This window comes from Hylobates moloch, unplaced genomic scaffold, assembly GCF_009828535.3.
Source record: "Hylobates moloch isolate HMO894 unplaced genomic scaffold, HMol_V3 SCAFFOLD_2, whole genome shotgun sequence".
NCBI lineage: Eukaryota > Metazoa > Chordata > Mammalia > Primates > Hylobatidae > Hylobates > Hylobates moloch.
Window position 1 is genome coordinate 154,581,115 of NW_026652277.1, and position 20,954 is coordinate 154,602,068.

Below are 20,954 nucleotides of genomic sequence, written 5' to 3' on the forward strand. Positions count from 1 at the left end.
TCAACAAGCAAAAAAACAAATAACCCCATTAAAAAGTAGGTGAAAGATATGAACAGACACTTCTCAGAAGACATACAAGCAGCCAACAAACATACAAAAAAATGTTCATCATCACTAATCATCAGAGAAATGCAAATCAAAACCACAATGAGATAACATCTCACACCAGTCAGAATGGCTTTTGTTAAAAAGTCAAAAAATAACAGATGTTGGCGAGGCTGCAGAGAAAAGGGAACACGTACACACTGTTGGTGAGAATGTAAATTAGTCCTGCCACTGTGGAAAGTAATTTGGAGAGTTCTCAAAGAACTAAGAGCTGAACTACTGTTCAACCCAGCAATCCCATTACTAGGTATATACCCAAAGGAAAATAAATTATTCTACCAAAAAGACACCAAAACCAGATATTGCATGTTCTCACTTGTAAGTGGGAGCTAAACACTGGGTACAAGTAAACTTAAAGATGGGAGGCTGGGCGCGGTGGCTCACGCCTGTAATCTCAGCACTTTGTGAGGCCAAGGCAGGCAGATCGTGAGGTCAGGAGTTCGAGGCCAGCCTGGCCAACATGGTGAAACCCTGTCTCTACTACAAATACAAAAATTAGCCAGGCATGGTGACGTGCAGCTGTAGTCCCAGCTACTCGAGAGGTTGAAGCAGGAGAATCGCTTGAACCTGGGAGGCAGAGGTTATGGGGAGCCAAGGTCACGCCACTGCGTTCCAGCCTGGGCAACAGAGCGAGACTCTGTCTCCAAAAAAAAAAAAAAAAAAAGCTTAAAGATGGGAACAACAGACAGTGGGGACTACTAGAAGGAGAAAAGAGAGGGGGCTGAAAAACTACCTATTGGGTACAATGAAATTTTTTTTCATTCATACCCCAAACCTCAGCATCACACAATATAACTCTTAAACAAACCTGCACAAATACCCTCTGATTCTGAAATAAAAGTTTTTTAAAAACTGCAAAGTCTAAAATATTTAGTATCTGGACCTCTACAGAAGTTTGTCAACCCCTAATGGGGAAGAACAAGCCCTCTTAGAAGTCAGAAGAAAATAAGTTCTACTACCACAAAACTCCACGGCCCTTAGTTTAGAAAAAACAAAGGGAGGCTGGGTACAGGGCTCACGCCTGTAATCCCAACACTTTGGGAGGCCAAGGCGGGAGGACTGCTTGAGGCCAGGTTTGAGACCAGTCTGGGCAACATAGCAAGACCCCATCTCTACAAAAAAAAATAGTAAAATAAAATAAAATTAGCCCAGCATGGTGGCTCATGCCTGTCGTCCCAGCTACTCGGGAGGCTGAGGCAGGAGGATCACTAGAGCCCAGGAGTTCGAGCCAGCAGTGAACCATGATCATGCCACTGTACTCCAGGCTGGGCAACAGAGTGAGACCCTGTCTCTAAAACAAATAAAATAAAATAAAATAAAATAAAATAAAATAAAATAAAATAAAATAAAATAAAATAAAATAAAATAAAATAAAATAAAATAAAATAAAATAAAAACAAAGGGTTTGGATAAAACTGATGCACTACCTTCATTCTGTCACATTTTCATGCTTTCATGCTGAATGAGAGGGCACTCATCCTGGGAGTTCATGCCACCCAGATAGACAGGGGTTAAACTGAGACCTGTCTAGGTTGAAAGAAGCAGTAGGAAGGGACAGAGCGGGCCCAGGAACAAGAGGCTTCTGAGAGCATGCCCTCCCCACTATTCCATATGCACCTAAATGCCTGGTAAGATCTTTGCCAGCTCACTCACATGATTCCAAGATAGGGAGCTTCCCTTGATTCTGAGAGTAACTCAGCCCACCTAAATGGAGGAAGCAAGGGCCAAGCACGACCTTTTTTTTTTTTTTTTGAGACAGAGTCTGATTCTGTCACCCAGTCTGGAGTGCAGTGGTACAATCTCAACTCACTGCAACCTCTACCAGTTCTCCCAGGTTCAAGTGATTATCCTGCCTCAGCCTCCTGAGTAGCTAGGACTACAGGTGTGCACCACCATGACTGGCTAATTTTTGTCATTTTAGTAGAGACGGGGTTTCACCATGTTGGCCAGGAGGCTGGCCTGGAACTCCTGACCTCAGGTGATCCACCCACGTTGGCCTCCCAAAGTGCTGGGATTACAGGCGTGAGCCACCATGCCTGGCCCAAGCACAACCTTTTAGGGTCAGCCACTTGAAGTGGAATCCTGCACTGGCCACTTACTCCCTATGAATCCTAGGGTCAGTTAGGGATCCCAGGGTTTTCTCACCTAAGAAGGTAAGTAAGTACTTCCTTCACAGGCTTGTTTGGAGGATTCAATGAAATACACTCAAACTTCAGCTCCCTTCTAATCATTCTCTCTCCCTTTCCCAGAGACAGTATTTGGAGAATAACAGAAACCAAGCGTTGTTATGAAAGTTTCTTTCAAATTAGCTTAGAGTTAAAATTTTTTTTTTCCAGAGCCCTAGAAAAAAACACCCAATCAGTGCAATAAAAATAGGCTCAAGTGTTCAGTTGGGTATTTTCCTCTCATATCTTTTAGTTCTTTGAAGCTTCTTCCAAATTATAATCCAAAAATAAGTGTGCTACAACTTTTAGAAAAGTTATGTTGATGTAACTTTTATAGCAAGCTACCCAAAGAATCAAGCTATATTATAGCCATGCTCAGTTATGAAGACCAAAACTATTTTAAAAATACCAGAACCAGAAAGTCCTAGTTTATTTAGTCTGGCTTCCTTAACATGAAGTTCTTGTTGTTCTTAAAATATTCAGCTTTGGCTGAATTCCAAAACTGACATAAGCCTACTTCAGGTGTTTGGAAGACACTGAAGAGAATCAGAATTGAAAATAAGATTGGAAAATAAAGCCTTTTATGTGATCACAAATGCAAGAAGTGTATTGTTTTGACACTATTAAAACAAGTTTTACCCACAAATGTAAACATAAATATGTATATATTCTCAACACTGGACGTACAGGGGACTAAAGGTCGATTTCCATAACATGGTATTATTCCTAACATTTGCTAACAGCTCATTGCTTCCGTTACTAGAACTGCCTTAACATTTTCTGAAATTTGAGATAGATTGAAAAGATACATTTCTTTCATGGATTATGCTAGTAATCACTTTAATGGCCAAACTAATCTTATTATTAGGATAGCATATAGGTGTTTTAGACAATGTTAAATTATAAACTTTCTAGCCCACCATGGTTTATGGGGTAATAAAAAACAGGCCCTGGTTCTTTGACCAAAATCCTTACAAAGATACCACACAAGTTCAGTGTAAGTTGTGATGTTATTGCCTTTGGAAGCATTGTAATTACTTCAAAGTCTGGGTTGGTGAGAGGAAATTCAAGCTACTAAAATTTATTGAAGGTAAGGTGAGTTGGGAAGATCATCACATGGCATGCAAATTAATATAGTTACACTCTGCGTGCAAGGTACGTCATCGTTCCCGTACTCTCAAAACTACACAGAGAAAAGGAGAACTTCATCTAAAACAGTCACAGGTATATGCAGAAAGAAAACAGGGACCAAACCTCACAGAAACGAAACCGAGACACCGAAAGGAGAAGGACTGACTGGGGCAAATATCTCACACTGCTGGAGAACAGTTCAAGTCGATCCCATGGACCCAGGGCTCCAGCGCTGGGCGGTGGGTGGATCCATGGGTCTCTCGCACAAATACACACAGACTCTTGCACAAGCACACACGCTCTCTCCGGAGCGGCGAGCGACAGGAGCAGTCACGCAGCGGCGCTCGCTGCCCCCAAAGTGGGGCAAGAAGTAAATGCTTCCCGCCCAGAAAAATGAAATGCCCCGAAGACGGCCAGATTAAACACGGGTCCCGACCGCGCGGGATTGGAAAGGGGTCACACACGCACCTGCATTGTAAAAGCGGTCCAGCACGGTGGTTTCTCCAAAGTCGAGTTTCCCAAAATGCAGGGTTTCCAGGGTGGCGCCCACTGTCTCGCACGCCTCCCGCAAGCTCTGCAGGGCCTCGCTCTCGGCCACCACCAGTTGCCCCTGGCTCGCTTCGTTGATCACATATGCCACCGTGGTCCGTCGGCTGCCCCCGCCAACAGAGCTGCCCCGGCCTCGGGTGGCACTGCTCGCGGAGGTGGCCGCCGGACAACCGATGCCAGGGGCAGCGGCGCTCTCCACGTTCCAGAAGCTGCCCGGCGGCGGCGGTGGCAGCTGGTGCTCCTCGCCCTCGCCCACCGCCGCCGCTCCTCCCCTCCTGCAGATGCCTCCCTCGGGGATGGTGCAGAAGCCCGAGGGGGCGAAGGGTGGCACGGAGAAAGTGATGCCCTCGCCCGCCTCCGTGCTCATCTCTCCGGACCGGGCAGCAACGGCGGCGGCGTCCCCCGCCCAGCCGCACCGCCTGGCCAGCCACAGCTCGGGGCTGCTCCGCGCCCGCCGGGCTAAGCAGCTGCCATCGCGCGCCGCGCCCTCGCCGCCGCGCCGCCGCCTCCTCTCCGGCGCCCTCTCCCCCGAGGGCACGCCGCTGCCCGGCGGCGGCTCGCTCCTCCTCGGCGCCTCCGTGGCCGCGATGCTCGCCCTCTGCAGGGTTTAGAGTTCAAGGGGTGGGGAAGCCGGGTGAGCGGGAAGGGACGGAGCTTCCTTTTCTTGGCCGGCTGACAAGTCGGTTCGCAAACCTGCGCCGCGGTGCAGCTCAAGGGCGCCGCGCTCGGGGTGCAGCCCGCCCTCGCCAGCCGCCGCGCCGCGCCGCGCAGCTCCTTCCGTCCTGGCCGCTCTGGGAGGGGCCAGGAAGGGCGCCCCCTGGGTGCGGAGCTACCTGGCGCGCACCTTACGAGCGGGCTGGCTCCCCGGGCGGCGTCCCGGAACAGCAGCAGCGGCAGCCGAAAGGACCCTCCTCCCTCCTCGGCGGCAGCTCGCCTTCATCGGCTGGATTTCCTCCTCCTTGCCTGGCCTCGTTTCTCTTTCGATCGCCTCCGCCGCGTGGTCCCCGCGCCAGCCTCGTCGTTCCTTGCAGCCGCTCTCCCTCTCCACCACCAGCTTCTGGCCACCCACTCGTCGCGGCACCGAGGGTCAGGGCCCGCCCCCAGGGAGGGAGCTGCTAGGAACCTCGAGCCCGGACGGAACTGACCGCGCTGCGGCCCTCGGACCCCAGCCCTCCTCTGAGTGCCGCGCGTGGCATAGGGTCCCAGTCCTCACCCACCTGGCCCCCACCTAAGAAGAACTGGAGCTCAAGCCATTACGGGGTGGCGCAAAAAGTCCCTCCAGCCAATACTGGGTCTTCGGAGTCCGCCCCTGAAGCATTTCCAGTGTTCCCCGCGACGAGGGCGCCCCCCTCCGGGCCTTGGCGGCCTAGTGGACTGGGACCGTGCGCGGCGCTGGCAGGACAGGCTCCGGGAGACCCACGTTGCGCGAGGCAGGAGGTTGCGCATAGCGCCCTGGAGCCAGGGCCTACACTGGAGGGTGCTTCATTGGCGACTGTGGCACTCCAGAAGTGGCTGGCTAAATTCATCAGGTTCTCCCATGTACTTTTCCAGTGCTTTAAAATTTCCGGTGGCTCATTCCGTTATCAGTAATGAGTAATTGATTAGTGCCAACTGCCGAAGGACTTAGCATTCTCATTTAGGATCTTAATTCCCCCACAAGCGCCAGATACTTACTTAAGATAGAAGATGGAGGCTATACCCGACTCCACAAATTATCAACAAGATGAAACAGGGGAATAACGTGACCTATTCTATTTTTTAAACTGCATCATGCGAGGCCGGGAGGGAAATACCCAGATTGTTTAAGAGCAATCAAAAAAAGTACCTGCTTATTTGGGGAGCAAAGAACAGACGTGTCCGTTCCCAGAGAACCCCAGAATGCTGTAATTGTTAGGAAAGCCAGTGCAAGTTACAACTGAGTAAAGAAACAGGTTGTGTACTTCTCATCTCCAGGAACTGAGACTAGTGAGTCCTATGAAAAAGGGAGAAGAAAATGTAAATTACTTTTTTTTGTTTTGAGACGGAGTTTCACTCTTCTTGCCCGAGCTGGAGTGCAATGGCGCGATTTCGACTCCCTGCAACCTCCGCCTCCCGGATTCAAGCGATTCCCCTGCCTCAGCCTTTCGAATAGCTGGGATTACGGGCATTCGCCACCACGCCCGGCTAATTTTGTATTTCTAGCGGAGACGGGGTGGGGGAGTTCACCATGTTGGTCAGGCTGGTCTCGAACTCCTGACCTGAGGTGATAAGCCCGCGTCGGCCTCCCAAAGTGCTGGGATTACAGGCGTGAACCACCGAGCCCAGCCATGAATTACATTTCAAACTGGGTAAGAAGGAAGGATAAAATAGTTGAATAGTAAAGAATTAAAGGAAAGGCTGGGCGCAGTGGCTCACTCCTGTAATCCCAACACTTTGGGAGGCCGAGGCGGGCAGATTACTTGAGGTCAGGAGTTCGAGACCAGCCTGGCCAACATGTGAAACCCCTGTCTCTACTAAAAATGCAAAAATTAGCCGGACGTGGTGGCAGCCGCCTGTAATCCCAGCTACTCGGGAGGCTGAGGCAGGAGAATTGTTTGCACCCGGGAGGTGGAGGTTGCAGTGAGCCAAGATGGCGACACTGCACTCTAGACTGGGTGACAGAGCGAGACTTCATCTCAAAAAAAAGAAAAGAAAAAGAATTAAAGGAAAGAGTTCTTTAATTTTCTCCAAGGTGGGAGGATCGCTCGAGCCCAAGAGTTCAAGATCAGCCTGGACAACATAGTGAGACCCCCATCTTAAAAAAAATAATAATTAAAGGAAGGAAGGAAATAGTCATGAGGAAAAACACCTAGCCGCTACACAACTGTATCCTCAATGAATCAATGTGACATTAGATTTTTCTAAAGATGTGTAAAATAATAGAATTAAATTTCTAGTAGGAAACTTTATATTCTTCATGTAAAATGGAATCTATGTGACCCACACTAGCTTTTGGAATTAATATCAATAGTAAAAATAGGTAGTGAATCAGTGATTATACTGAAACAAAATTTTGGTGAGCTACTAATAGTTACGTGCCTTTTAATATTTTCAACAACTTGTCAAACCTCCAAAACCTTGTAGGAGTAAGATAATCCTCCCCGCTATCCTCACCAAAACTCTGGAAACCGATGAGGGTCATGTGTGGAAAACTAAAATGCCTAAATGCTCAAGTGGCATTTTACTGTAGAAATACAAAATCTGAGATTATATATCAAGCTATTTTCCAAAGCCGTAACTTTTTATACCCTCTCACTTTGTGCTTTCCTTCCAGATCCTTTCAGAGCCATTTTCATACATAATTTTTATTTTTTGTTTTACTTTGCTGGCTTTTTTGATTTATTAACTTTAAATATGTTTTTTATGTTAGGCACCCAAACCTCAATACAATGCTGAAAAGCTGCTTCTGGCTGGTCCAGAGATTCTCCCTCTACCTAAAAGGCACGGTTTAGGTAATTTATGTTCCATAGCATAGGGTTATGAGATAATGAGGAACTAGCTGGCAAGATTCTGGAAGAAAGGACGGGAATCCAGAGGATGAGTCTACAGTCAGGGTTCCCTTTGGCTGTGGGATTTTTGTGGATCTGAATTAGGCAGCTGAAAGGCTGAAGTGAATTTTTTTAATGAAAAATAACAGTATTTTGCAAAACAAAACAAAAAGAATGGTGACACCGTTGTGCATTTTCGCAAATCTTTTTAATGTCTGGCTTAAAAGATGACAGTGGATTCTCATTTCTGCTTCTACATTCATGCTGTTGCAGCAGGTTGTTTTGGTTGAAGGGTATGAAGAAAATCTGGAGAAGTTTCTGAAGTGTAGGAGGTATTTGAAGAAGTATATGAAGAAAATACTCTGGGAGGAGCACAGTCACTTCCACTGTGAAGGCACACATGAGTTCCTAAAAATCACTGAGCTATGCAAAATAGTGCTTTTTTAAAAGTAATTTCAAGTTTTATTTTGGACTTGGGAGTACATGTGCAGGTTACATGGATATATTGCATGATGCTCAAGTTGAGGGCACGATTGTTCTTGTTACTCAGGTAGTAGACATAGCACCCAACAGTTGTTTTTTCAACCCTTGCTCCCTCCTTCCCTCCCGTCCGCAGTGTCTGTTCCCATCTTTATGTCCATGTGTATCCAATGGGACCCTCTCCTGGGAAGGTCTTAAGACTCACAATCAGAAAGGTGAGGGGTTGTTAGCAGGTAAAAGGAGAGCAGGAAAAAATTAGAGGCCTGCCTCTGAGGCCTAACACACTCAACGTAACAAAAGACTATAACAAGGGTTATGGGAGTTACAAGCCAGAAACCACAGATGAAAACCAATATATATCATAACACCACACTCTGTTCATAGTTTCTTTGGTTGTGCAGAAGCTGTTTAGATTAGGTCCCACTTGTCAGTTTTTCGTTTTGCTGCAAATTGCTTTTCAGGACTTAGTCAAAATTCTTTCCCAAGGCCGATGTCTAGAATGGTATTTCCTAGGTTTTCTTCTATGATTCCTAGGGTTTGAGGTCTTACATTTAAATCTTTAACCCATTTTGAGTGAATTTTTATATATGGTGATGGGTAGGGGTCCAATTTTATTCTGCATAAGGCTAGCCAGCACCACTTATTGAATAGGGAGTCCTTCCCCATTGCTTATTTTTGTTGACTTTGTTGAAGATCAGATGGCTGTAGGTGTACAGCTTTATTTCTGGGTTGTCTGTTCCATTCCATCGGTCTGAGTGTCTGTTTTTGTACCAGTACCGTGCTGTTTGGGTTACTGTTGCCTTATAGTATAGTTTGAAGTTGGGTAATATGATGCCTCTGGCTTTGGCTTTAGCTATTCAGGCTCTTTTGGGGTTTTATTTTATTTTTTCCTGCTGTTCTGCAGGCTCCTTTTTGCTTCCATATGAATTGTAGAATAGTTTTTCTAATTCTGTGGAAAATGATCTTGGTAGTTTCTTAGGAATACCATTGAATCTGTAGATTGCTTTGGGCAGTGTGGCCATTTAAACAGTATTGATTCTTCCAGTCCATCAGCATGGAATGTTTTTCCGTTTGTTTGTGTCATCTATGATTTCCTTCAACAGTGTTTTGTAATTCTCCTTGTAGAGATCTTTCACTTCCTTGATTAGATATATTCCTAGATTTTGTGTGTGTGTGTGTGTGTGTGGCTATTATAAATGGAACTGTGTTCTTGACTTGTCTCTCAGCTTGAACGTTATTGGTATATGAAAATGCTACTGATTTTTGTACATTGATTTTGTATCCTGAAACTATACTGACATTGTTTATCAATTCTAGGAGCCATTTGGTGGAGTCTAGGTATAGAATCTTATCTTCAGGGGATGAGGCGCAGTGGCTCATGCCTGTAATCCCAGGACTTGGAAGGCCAAGGCGGGTAGATCACTTGAGGCCAGAAGTTCGAGACCAGCCTGGCCAACACAGTGAAGCCCCATCTCTACTAAAAATACTGAAAAACAAATTAGCTGAGCATGTAGTCTGTAGTCCCAGCTACTTGAGATGGAGGTTGCAGAGAGCAAAGATGGTGCCACTGCACTCCAGCCTGGCTAACAGAGTGAGATTCTATCTCAAAAAAAAAAAAAAGATTCTTATCTTCAGGGAAGAGAGATAATCTGACTCCTTTTCTTATTTGGATGCTTTTTATTTCTTTCTCTTGCCTGATTGCTGTGGCTAGGACCTCCAGTACTATGTGGAATATTGAGGATAGGCATCCTTGTCTTGTTCCTGTTCTTAAGGGGAATGTCTTTAGCTTTTGCCTGTTCAGTATGTGTTAGCTGTGGGTTTGTCATAAATGGCTCTTATTATTTTGAGGTATGTTCCTTTGATGCCTAGTTTGTTAAGGGTTTTTATCATGAAGGGATGTTGGATTTTATCAACAGCTTTTCCCATACCTATTGAGATATTCATCTAGTTTTTGTTTTTAAATCTGTTTATGTGGTGAGTCACATTTATTGATTTGCATATATTGAACCAACCTTGGATCTTAGGAATGAAGCCTATTTGATCAGGGTGAATTAACTTTTCGACGTGTGGCTAGATTCAGTTTGCTGGTATTTTGTTGAGGATTTTTGTGCCTGTGTTTATCTGAACTGAATTCTTGATAACATTTTGAGGACAAAATTAAAGATGACATACCCTACAAGTAAGAGTGAACTATAGGTTAGATGGCCCATACGTGGACAGCAATCCTGCTTCCAGACATCTGAGTAACCCAGAAAGAAGTCTCAAACCCTAAAATTGTATTAAGGTAGTTCCCTGCATTTGAGAAACAAAATTTACTCCAGAGGAAGATGACATCATCTTGGGCCATGAATCATTTCTACAAATATAAGATCTGTAAATGTAAGCAAATATTTGAATGCACGCTAGAATGGTGGAATCGGAACAAGAATGTGAGCTGAAAATTTTGCCATCTGTTTCTGACTTTTCCCCTCTAGATCCACTCTCCATTTATATCCCCCAGAGTCTCTGTCTTGGGAGGCAATGAATTAAGTCAATGGGCTCCCTTCCTTTCTGTTTATCAGTTGGATTTGGTCAGTGGGGAGTCCAGGCAGGGATCTGCAGGAGGAAGGACATTGGGAGTTGGGTATTTCTCTCCTGGACTCACTCTCTATGAGTCACTACAGGCTGGCTGTGTTCTTCAACAGAAGGTTATTGCTCTTCCCAAGGTGACAGCTCCTATGGGACTCCCTTTCTTACAGGGTCTCATAACTGTCCCTTGCTTTGTTGTTTATTGGCACCTAGAAATGATAAAGTTGCTAGCCCCAAGCTCATGCACAATTCCTTGAAGCCTCCTTATACCCTTCCACACCTTTGTAATTACTCTTTTTGTAAATAAACCAACTTCAAATTATCCTACCTGTTTCCTGTTGAGAGTCTGATAACTACTAATGAGCGTTTAGAAATGAGAAAACTAATTTAACCTTTCTGGACCTGTTTCTTCATCCACAAAACACAGTGTTGAATTAGATTCCACTGAAAATCCTTTGAAGCTCCAATGTGCTATTTTAAGTATTTAGTTAAGATTCCAGTTCTTATACTGAATTGAAATATGTAAAGAATGAAAATACCACTGGGCAACCAAATAGTAATAAGGGAACTTTTTCTTTACAGAAATATTCTAGCTAATGCATACAAAAACCTGATGTCATTATAATGTCACCATTTGGTAACTCTTAATGAATTTGGATTCAGATATCAATCTTTTTTTTTTTTTTTTTTTTTTTTTTGAGACAGCTTCTGGCTCTATTGCCCAAGCTAGTGTGCAGTGGCTCCATCCCAGCTTACTGCAACCTCTGCCTCCTAGGCTCAAGCAATCATCCTGCCTCAGCCTAGTAGCTGGGACACAGACACGTGCTACCACACCCAGTTAATTTTTGTATTTTTGGTAGAGACAGGGTTTCACCATGTTGCCCAGGCTAGTCTAGAACTCCTGGGCTCAAGCAATGCTCCTGCCTCAGCCTCCCACAGTGCTGGGATTACTGGCATAAGCCACTGCACCCAGCCTACATATCAATCATTAATAGTCACTAATATCATTAAAAGAGAGATGACCAGATTATTGCATGCCTCCTGATGAAAGAACACACCACCAATCATGAAGTAGTCATCCCAAAAACAGTGGACATGAATCTGTCAAAGCCCCAGAACCTAAGGCCTGGGTTCAACAGTGAATTTCAGGAAATATTAAAGTCATAAAAACAGGGTCAAATACTCTGGAGATGCAATGAGTAAAATCTAGACTGTGGGAAACTCTATAAGACAAATGGCTCACTTTCTTGCACAAATAAATTGCAGTGGTGGAAGAGGGCAACGTTGAGATTAAAAGATTGTTAATTTGTAAAGATATAATAATAATATTGTGCTTATGTTAAAAAGGAAGTCTTCATATTTCAGAGACTCCATGCAGAAATACTTACAAATGAGGTAAAATGATTTCTGGGATTGGCTTAAAAATAATATGGTAGGAGGTACAGGAATGCGTGAGAATACAGATGAAAGAAGATTGGCCCTGAACTAATGATTTTTTATAGTGGGTACATGGAAGAGGTTCATTATACTAGTCTTTCTACTCTTGTATGTGCCTGAAATATTTCATAATAAAAAGTTTAAATAAAATAAAACCATGGAAACAGAAAGAATGGAAAATGTTTTAACATTCTGACCACAAAAGAACATTTGTATAGTCTCATGCAAATCATCTTTTTATTTCATTTTTTATTTTTGAGACGGAGTCTCACTCTTTCACCCAGGCTGGAGTGCAGTGGCACGATCTCAGCTCCTCAGCTCACTGCAATCTCCACCTCCCAATTCAAGCAATTCTCCTGCCTCAGCCTCCCGAGTAGCTGGGATTACAGGTGTGTGCCACCACACCCAGCTAATTTTTGTATTTTAGTAGAGACAGGGTTTCACCATGTTGGTCAGGCTAATCTCGAACTCCTGACTTCAGGTGATCCACCTGCCTCGGTCTCCCAAAGTGTTGGGATTACAGGCGTGAGCCACTGCACCTGGTCTAATTAATATCTATTTTAATGTGGTTAGTGTTCTTATTGAGAGCCTAAACAGTTTTTACTTTGAAAATTAAGCCATGCCTGGGCATATGTAGAAGACTCAGAGAAGAGTCCACCAGGAGAATCAGTTCATGGCCAATAGAGAAGCCTTATGAAGGTCAATAACCCCAAGGAAAGAAACAGCAATGGTAAATCATTATGAGAGTGGCCTGCAGATGGAAGTACAACAGGGTAAGAGTGACTCAGTTTGCCCTGCAGTACTGCTTGCACAAGAGAGGCCCCTCCCTTGGGCCCTATGTTTTAGAGGGCCCAGCCATGTCCCTTTCTCAGAGAATCAGTGGTATGAACCCACAGAAAAATCCGCCTCTTCTAATTTGCCCTCTGGAGACCCCAGACCCCAGGATTATCTGCTCAAGCCTCATCAAGCCCATTTTCAGAGCCTGTCTGTGAGGGCTATAGATAGAGTTTGGCCGCTGAGGCTGGGATGTCTCCAAAAATGTCTATAAGATCTTGTAGAGCTAAAGATGGCAAGAAAGGTCACTGTCTCCATGCTACCGCACTTGGGTGTGGAACTCCAAGAAGTTCAATTGTAACTTCAAAATTCACCTTCCTAGCCTTTATGCAAGTATATTTGTCAAGGACAAATATATTTATTTAATAGTATATTAGCCTGATTAATAACTTTTAGGTAGGGCATGGTGGCTCACACCTATAATCCTCACACATTGGGAGCCTGAGGCAAGAGGATCACTTGAAGCCAGATTCGAGACCAGCCTGGAAAGCATAGCCAGACCCCATCTCTTAAAACAAAACAAAACAAAACAAAACAAAACAAAACAAAACAAAACAAAACAGCATGGTGGCACATGCCTGTAATCCAGTCTACTCAGGAGGCTGAGGTGGGGGGATCATTTGAGCCCAGAAGTTCAAGGTTGCAGTGAGCTATGATGGTGTCTCTGTATTCCAGACCAGGTGATAGATAGAGCAACAACCAGTTTCAAAGAAAAAAAATTTTTTTTGTATCAAAGTCCTAGCTAGTGCAATAAGGCAAGAAAGAGTAATAAAATGAATAAATATTGGAACTAAAAAAGTAAAACTGCCTTTATTTGTAGACATGATTGTGTATGTATAACATCTTAAAAAATCACCAAAAATAAAAAATACTAGGACTAATAAGTCCCAATTTAGATATCCCAAATGTGATCTAAAAGTTCAACACAATGTCAAGCAAAATTTGTGCAGGCTTATTTTTGTAGAAATTGATAAGCTACATCTAAAATATACTTTTAAAGGATATGAATACATATATAAACATATGAAAAGCAAAGGGACTTGTGTAGCTAAACAATTTTCAAAGGAGGTCTTATACTGCTTGTTATAAAGCTCTGGTAACCTGACAATATGAAAAGACTGAATATGAATAGAGTCCATAAATAGGCACATAGATATGTTCAATTTGTTTTCAATAAGGGTGTCTCGGTAATTCAATGGGGATAAGGCAGTCTTTTCAAAAACAGTGTTTGAATAACCAGATACCCACAAAGAAAAAAAATGAACCACAATCCTTACTTATGCTATACACAAAAATAACTAAAAATTGATCATGGGCCTAAATTTAAAGCAAAAGCTGCAAACCTAATAGAACAAAATAATGGAGAAAACTTTTGTGAACTTGGGTTAGGCAAAGATGTCTTAGATATGACCTAAAATAAAATAAATTATAAATATATAATTTATATACAAATGTTATATAAATATATTAAAATGTTATATATTGGACTTAGTCAAAATTAAAATATATGCAGTTCCTAGACATTGTATAAAAATGGAAAGGCTTGGTTGCCCAGATGTAGTGGCTCGCACCTGTAATCCCAGCACTTTGGGAGGCCGAGGCAGGCACATCACTTGAGGTCAGGAGTTCAGGACCAGCCTGGTCAACATGGTGAAACACTGTCTTTACTAAAAATACAAAAATTTAGCCGGGTTTGGTGGTGTGTGTCTGTAATCCCAGCTACTTGGGAGGCTGAAACATGAGAACTGCTTGAACCTGGGAGGAAGAGGTGTCAGTGAGCTGAGAGTGTGCCACTGCAAGGGCAAGACAGAAAAGAAGGAAGGAAGGAAAGGAAGGAAGGGAGGGAGGGAGGGAGGGAGGAAGGAAGGAAGGAAGGAGAAGAAAGAAAGAGAGAAAGAGAGAGGGAGGAAGGAAGCTAAATAAATGGAAATATCCAATATTGTTAAGATGCCAGTTCTCCTGAATTTGAACTATATGTTTGACATAATTCCAATAAAAAATCTGATTCTAAAATTCATATTGAAATGGAAAGGACATAGAATAGTTGAAACAACTGTGAAAAATAGAAATAAAGTTGGAGGACAAACATTACTTATTTTAAGACTATAAAGCTGTAGTAATCAACACAGTGTGGTATTGGCATCAATACCCAGCTACTTGGGAGATAAATAGAGACATGAAACAGAATGGAGTCCAGAAATAGATATATAGTACATGTATATGGATGGCTGACTTTGAAGAAAGTTTCAAAAGCAATTCAGTAGAGAAAGGATAGTCTGTTTGTGTATAGATATCTGGTTACTATAGATATCCATATGCAAAAACAATCATCTATGTGCAAAAATATGGACTTTGATCCATACCTCTCACCTTATACAAAATTAATTCAAAATTATCATAGTCCTAAATGTAAAACTTAAAACCAGAAAAGTTCTAGAAGAAAACATAGCAGAGGGCTGAGCGCCACAGCTCATGCCTGTAATCCCAGCACTTTGGGAGACCCAGGCGGGTGGATCACCTGAGGTCAGGAGTTCGAGACCAGTCTGGTCAACAGGGTGAAACCCTGTCTCTACTAAAAATACAAAATTAACTGGGCGTGGTGGTGGGTGCCTGTAATCCCAGCTACTTAGGAGGCTGAGACAGGAGAATCACTTGAACCCTGGGGGTGGAGGTTGTAGTGAGCCAAGATTATGCCATTGCACTCCAGCCTGGGTAACAGGCAGAGTGAGACTCCATCTAAAAAAAAAAAAAAAGCAGAAAACCTTTGCAACTTTGAATTAGGCAAAGATTTTTTAGATAAGACACCAAAAGCATGATCCATAACTGAACGAATCAATAAATTGGATGTCATTATAATTAAAAACTTCTGCTCTTTGGAAAACCGTATTAAGAGAATGAAGAAACAAACCACAAACTGGAAGAAAATATTTGCAAATCACCTATCTGACAAAAGGCTTGTAAGGATATGTAATTTGTAAAGCTCAACAATAAGAAAACAAAAAATCCAACAAATAACGAGCAAAAGGTTTTAACAGATATTTCTCCAGTAACAAACAAGCACAGGAAAACATGCTAAATATCTGTAGTCATTAAGGAAACACATACTAAAAATCACAATGAAGTATGACAACTGGCCATAGCAACTGTTAGTGAGAATATGGAGGAACTAAAACTCTCTTACACTGCTGGTGGGAATGTAAAATGGTAGAACTCTTTTGGGAATAGTTTGACAGTTCCTTTAAAACTTGAACACACATCTTCATTGTGACTCACCATATCACTTTGGTGTATTTAGCCAAGATAAATGAAAGAATATATTCATAAAAAGATTTGAATATTAATATTTATCAAAGCTTTGTCATAGGCAAAACCTGTAAACAACCCAAATGTCCACCATTAGGTGACTGAATGCACAAATTGTGGTATATGCATACAACAAAAAGGAGTACACAATAAAAATAATGGACTGCAGATACACATAAAAACAATGAAGCTGAAAACAAGGTGAAAGAAAGTTTTTTGGGTTTTTTTTTTTTTTTTTTTTGAGGCAGGGTCTCAGTCTGTTGACCAGGCTGGAGTGCAGTGGCCCCATCAAAGCTCACTGTAGCCTGGACCTCCTGGGCTCAAGGAATCCTCCTGCCTCAGCCTTTCATTGTAGCTGAGACCATAGTCATGGGCCACCATGCCTGGCTAACTAACCTTTTGATTTTTTGTAGAGACAGGGTCTCACTTTTTTGCCCAGGTTGGTCTTGAGCTCCTCGAGTCAAGCATTCTCTCACCTGGGCCTCCCAAAGCCATACGATTACAGGTGTGAACCACGGTGATGGGCCTGTAAAATTCTTTAAAAATGCAAATTAATTTATAATGAAGCAGATTAGTGGTTTCCTGGGGAAGGAGGAGGGGAGCACAGGAAGGAGAGATGACAAAGGGGCATGAAGAAACTTTTGAGGATAATAGATTTGTTCATTATCTTGATTGGTGCCCCATAAATATATACAATTATTACGTGTCAATTAAAAATGATAATAGGTTGGGGACAGTGGCTCAGGCCTGTAATCCCAGCACTTTGGGAGGCCAAGGCAGGCAGATGGCTGGAGACCAGAAGTTTGAGAACAGCCTGGGCAACATGGTGAAACTCTGTCTCTACAAAAAATACAAACATTAGCTGGGCATGCCTGTAGTCCCAGCTACTGGGGAGGCTGAGGTGAGAGGATCACTGAAGTGATCTTTTTTTTTTTTCTGAGACAGAGTCTCGCTTTGTTGCCCAGGCTGGAGTGCAGTGGCGCGATCTCAGCTCACTGCAAGCTCCGCCTCCTGGGTTCTTGCCATACTCCTGCCTCAGCCTCCCAAGTAGCTGGGACTACAGGCGCCCACCACCATGCCCGGCTAATTTTTTTTTTTTTACATTTTTAGTAGAGACAGGGTTTCACCATGTTAGCCAAGATGGTCTCGATCTCCTGACCTCATGATCCACCCGCCTCAGCCTCCCAAAGTGCTGAGATTACAGGCGTGAGCCACCGCGCCCAGCCCTGAGACTGTCTTAAAACAAATCAAAATGAAAAAAACAAACAAACAAGCAAGCCATTCTATGCCTCAATTACCAGTTTTATATCCTTTAGTAAGTGTACTTATCATTATTGAGAAAATCTATAATAAAACTATATTCCTTTAAAATTAAGGTAAAATTAAATCTCCCTGATTCATTGTAGAATGTTATCCCTTTAGATATTTAAAATGTGTTTAATATAAAAATACCCAAATTTAGAATTTTTTAAAGAAACTAATATTCATAAATCATTATTTTACTTAAGAAAAGGATGAGGAGCAGTTGGTTCAATCCCCATCTTGGAAAAACCAGAGATTTTGCTGTTAGACATTATTTAAAAATGCCATTTTTTTCCTTTCTTTCTTTGAAGTTTCTTGCCTATTTTCTATCTTTGAAGTCCTTTTGAAGTTTTTATTCTTCTCTTGTAGCCTGTTATATTTCATTTTTTCTGAGCTTACAACTAATTTCAGAAAAAAATACATGTTTTTAAAAGTTTAATTTATACCACTTTTAGCTTTATATGAACACATTTATAGTTACCCTTTTTGGATTAAAAATAATTTCAGGTGAACTATTCAACTTCCAGTTCCTTGTGTATCATGCATTTTACCAATCTAATTTCAGTTTCATCATCTTTGGAATATACGAATCTCATTCTTGTGCCCAGAGTTCTCTGAATGCCATTTCCAATTCAAGAGGCTTCTAATACGTTTGTGTGATTCACAGTGCTCCCAGCTCCTTTTGGAAAGTACAGAAACTTTTATCTGTAAAACAGATTATCTTATACTCTAAACCAAAGTCTTAACATTTATGAATATTTAAAATCTAGCATCTACTTCCTGCCTTCTGATTTACTGGGATTCTTTCCCTCAAATGTAGCCAATTCCTTTACCCTTGTAGTCTAGGCTTATTTTGATTTGCAATTTCTGAAATTCTATGGCTTAGACTATGAGGAGGTGGATTTTAATACATCTCAACTCTCCTGGAGAGGTGCCTTTAGTCCATTTAAGAGAGATGGGACAACCTCCACTGTAGTACAGCACTTTTATAAGGTACATACTCTGGTGATCCTAGAACTATCATTTTTGGAATATTCTCTCAGGCTAGCTTCTCATCAAAGTACAAGATAATTAGGGCCGGGCATGGTGGCTCACACATGTAATCCTAGCACTTTGGGAGGCCAAGGCAGGTAGATCACATGAGGCCAGGAGTTCAAGACAAGCCTGGCCAACAAGGCAAAAACCCATCTCTATTAAAAATATAAAAATTAGCCGGCTGTGGTGGTGTGTGCCTGTAATCCCAGCTACTCAGGAGTCTGAGTCAGGAGAATTGCTTGAACCTGGGAGGCAGAGGTTGCAGACAGCTGCGATCGTGCCACTGCACTCCAGCCTGGGTGACAAAGACCATGTCTCAAACAACAGCAACAACAACAAAGTAGAAGGTAATTAGAAAAGTCCCAGGGACTAACTCTGACTAATGTGGCTTGGATCACGTGTAGTCCTGGGACAACATGGTATCTAGGTAGGGGTGTTAGGAGAGGCTCAGTCCTAAGCACAGGGCTGTGTAGTGAAGGTTAGGTGGAGCAGATGTTAGCTTCCAGAGAAGTCAGGGGTGCTGGGCAGACTGACTCAATAGCCTCTGCCAAGATATATAATCACTCCTTGTGGTCTGAAAGGAATGACCTACTATAACCTGCTTTTGCATGAATTCCATAGCATTATTCCCATCAGCTTTTCCTGAATCCTCAGCCTTTGTGACACTAGTAATCCTTTGCAAATAGTGTAAGCCAAAAATAAAATTCTAAGCCCCAATCATCTGAATGGACCCCTTCTCTAGGCAAGGGCATTCCAAAGTTAGCCTGGAAAATAAGCTGAGGCCATGATGGGAATGGGGAGCTGGACACGCCTCATTATACCCTCCTCCCTTTTGGAATTACTGATAGAACAGACTCTTTAAATCCGATAAGAAACATTTACATACTGCTTTGGATCCTGAATAAATTTTTTATAAAATTAAAAAAAAAGAAACATTTCCAGGCTTCATCTGCATGATAAAGCCTTGGTCTCTACAACCCCTTATTAGTAATCCAGACGTTCCTTTCTGTTGATAATGACTCAACCAATCACTAATCAGAAAATATTTAAATCTACCTATGACCTGGAAGCCACCCCCTCTCTGAGTGTCCCACCCTTCTGGACCAAACCAGTGTAAATCTTACATGTATTAATCGATGTCTCATGTCTCCCTCAAATGCATAAAACCAAGCTGTACCCCAACCACCTTGTGGACATGTCATCAGGACCTTCTGAGGCTGTGTCACAGGCACATCCTTAACCTTGGCAAAATAAACTTTCTAAATTGATTGAGAACTGTCTGAGATACAGTAGTCAAGGTTACTCAAGGTCGTAATCACATAAGAGAGACTATGTTTTTGCCAGTAGTCCTGCTACCCAGCATGAAGAAGATTAGATAAGGAATAGTTGGTGGAAATAACTGGAAAATAAAAGCATTTTGTGTTTATTCCCCCAGTAAGTTGGGGCATATTTATCACAATATTTATGGCCATTTATGGCCACTAAAATTTCAGTTTCTTTTAGATATATACCCAAAAGTGGAATTGCGAGATTATATGGTAATTCTATGTTTAATTTTTTAAGCAATTGCTATCCTATTTCCCATATCAGCTGCACCATTTTACATTACCACAGATTCTAAAATTTTTAACAAGAAAGTATAACTAAAATAATAAGTGATGAATGATATAAAATGAGCAAGGTAGACAATTAGCCCATAATTAGAGACTTTCGGAACTTTAAGGGTCTCTAAAGTGCATCAGTCCAAGTATCCATCATATATTTGAAGATAGTGCTTAAAGTTCTTGGATGATGATTACATCAACCCTCTGGCAAACGTTGATTAAAGGCTAACTAGGTACCCAGCACAATGCTGTGCAGAGCTAAAAGGAACAATGAAATTATCCATCCTTTCTTGGAATTATTTCCCATAACTACCATATGCAGCCTTAAACATAGCAACCTGTCGATTTACCTAGGATAATGATTCACCTGGGTGGAAAGACCACATATTTCAATTATTTTACTTCCGGTCTCTCCCCATGGGAAAGATAAACTAGTTTTAAAAATGATGTGGGTTGGTAAATATTTGCAGTTAGAGTCTTTGTGAGGTCACCATAGCAGTTATAAAACAAAATAATCTAAATATAATTGTAGATCCTTATAGAAACCTGACATCTAGCCATGTCCGCCTACATTATTAGGCCTTCCACAGAGTTAAATGGTCTTTCACAGAGTTAGCCAAGTTTAGAAGTTACACAACTCTGAGGTGTAATGAATGTTTATAAAAAATGGTTTCTGTCTCAGTTGGGAAATACCAAGTACTCCTAAACAATGACAAGAACAGGTGGAAGACAACAAAGAGAGTCTTTTTTTTTTTTTTTGAGACGGAGTTTTGCTCTGTCGCCCAGGCTGAAGTGCAGTGGTGTGATCTCAGTTCACTGCAACCTCTGCCTCCAGGGTTCAAGCGATTCTCCTGCCTCAGCCTGCTCCAGAGTAGCTGGGATTACAGGTGCCCACCACCATGCCTGGCTAATTTTTGTATTTTTAGTAGAGACAG

At 42.4% G+C, this 20,954-nt stretch overlaps 1 protein-coding gene and 1 pseudogene across 4 annotated transcripts in view; both read right to left on the reverse strand.

The window, feature by feature from the left end:
- Nucleotides 1-4,856, reverse strand: part of MAP3K5 (mitogen-activated protein kinase kinase kinase 5) — a 243,106-nt gene extending 238,250 nt beyond the window's left edge. For 2 of the 4 annotated variants that reach the window (XM_058435586.1, XM_032159836.2), the window contains exon 1: nt 3,870-4,405. In XM_058435586.1, coding sequence (XP_058291569.1) covers nt 3,870-4,317 — 448 coding nt within the window. In that variant the 5' untranslated portion in view covers nt 4,318-4,405. Of the gene's footprint in view, nt 1-3,869 lie in introns of all 4 variants that reach the window. The other 2 variants (XM_032159847.2, XM_058435587.1) reach the window with 2 other exon arrangements.
- Nucleotides 4,857-5,203: 347 nt separating this feature from the next.
- On the reverse strand, nt 5,204-9,684 carry LOC131382921 (uncharacterized; annotated as a pseudogene).
- Between the last annotated feature and the right edge of the window lie 11,270 nt (nt 9,685-20,954).